Genomic DNA, 1,668 nt, shown 5'->3' with positions numbered 1-1,668 from the left:
CCAGCAGCGACAAACTCATGGGCCCCACCGGCACCCGCCATACCAAAGCAGATCCAGGAAAGGGCACAGAGGTCCGGGCCCCCAGGGCGCACCCCTTACAGGCCAAGGCCTGACAGGCCTAGAGGCCCCGAGCCCCAACAGGCAGTCACCAGGCCAGGCCGGCACACACCCCACCGGGGGGCCGAGCAGCAGCGGGCTCCCAGATAAACCAGCAGTAGGGGCAGCCCAGACCGCAGCCTGACAAATACCCAAACATACACAATCGCACCATCCCACCCTCATCCTCACCCCCACTCAATCAAAGACATACAAAACATGTGTTTGTGTGTCTACAGCACTGATACGTCACTGTAAACATGTATGACTCTTATTGGCTCAAACTAAAGCAATCAGTAGCATCAGGACTAGCCTGCAGCAGTTTAGCACTGTATTGGTTTAGCATCTTTTTTTTAATGTTCTATAAGGAGTTGTGTATTGAAGATTTTTATCAGGTTGAGAAGTTTATTGTGAAAAAAGAATGAATAATGCTAGTTTTAGACAGGTCTGTAAGAAACACTAATGGTCTTTTATAATAATATTTTGAATCTCAGTAAAGTGACTCATCAGATTTGAAGTGACTGATGGTCTTTTTTCTGGCTCAGGGTACCGYGTCAGTCCCCAGGTCCTGAACGCCATCATAAAACGCTACAGCAAGAATGGCCGGATCTACTTTGACGACTATGTGGCATGCTGCGTGAGGATGCGGGCGCTCACAGGTACGGAAAAGGCAACAAGTCAAAAAGATACACACTGTCAGATCACTAACTGAGCCTGTGATGTCACTTCCTGTTCCAGAGAACTTCAGACGGAGGGACAGCATGCAGCAGGGATGTGTCAACTTCCAATATGACGATGTAAGAAATTTCATTTCCTGTTACATTATTAAGCTTTGAAGAAACTGGTGTGAAAGCTGTCCCCATCAACATCAAAGAGTAAAACTCACCATTTTTAGAGCTTCATAATTCAGACGTTACTCTCTAAAGAAACATCAAGGTTAAATGGCTCACAGATAGTTAGACTTTACATGACTGAACTCATACTTTTATTTCTTTAACAGGTTTTACACAATAACTGTTGAGGTTTGATGACTTTACCTCAAAAAGTTCAGAAAACATTTTCAAACTTATCATGTTTGTTTAACAAGTACTGTTTTTTTTACCCTGTATGTCCCCAGTTTGTTCCATATATGTCCCATTTATGTTCCCAGTATGTTCTCAGTATGTCCCCTGTATCTTCCCAGTATGTCCCCTGTATGTTCCTAGTATGTCCCCAGTATGTTCCCAGTATGTCCCAGTATGTCCCCAGTATGTTCCCTGTATGTCCCCAGTATGTTCCCAGTATGTCCCAGTATGTCCCCAGTATGTTCCCTGTATGTCCCCAGTATGTTCCCAGTATGTCCCAGTATGTCCCCAGTATGTTCCCTGTATGTCCCCAGTACGTTCCCAGTAGGTCTCCTGTATGTCCCCAGTATGTTCCCAGTATGTCCCAGTATGTCCCCAGTATGTTCCCTGTATGTCCCCAGTACGTTCCCAGTAGGTCTCCTGTATGTCCCCAGTATGTTCCCAGTATGTCCCAGTATGTCCCCAGTATGTTCCCTGTATGTCCCCAGTACGTTCCCAGTAGGTCTCC

At 46.1% G+C, this 1,668-nt stretch overlaps 1 protein-coding gene across 1 annotated transcript in view; it reads left to right on the top strand.

Annotated features, from left to right (window-relative positions):
- The window catches only part of gca (grancalcin), a gene marked incomplete in the record, with an annotated part of 29,380 nt that overhangs the window by 19,450 nt on the left and 8,262 nt on the right, over window positions 1–1,668 (top strand). Inside the window, 2 exon segments of the mRNA XM_014022750.1 lie at window positions 642–755; window positions 835–893. Of these exon segments, the coding sequence (XP_013878204.1) occupies window positions 642–755; window positions 835–893 (173 nt within the window).

Source organism: Austrofundulus limnaeus, unplaced genomic scaffold (assembly GCF_001266775.1).
Source record: "Austrofundulus limnaeus strain Quisiro unplaced genomic scaffold, Austrofundulus_limnaeus-1.0 Scaffold341, whole genome shotgun sequence".
NCBI classification, from domain to species: Eukaryota; Metazoa; Chordata; class Actinopteri; order Cyprinodontiformes; family Rivulidae; genus Austrofundulus; species Austrofundulus limnaeus.
Note: the sequence above shows the minus strand (reverse complement) of the source record. Positions and strands in the feature narration are given on the sequence as shown.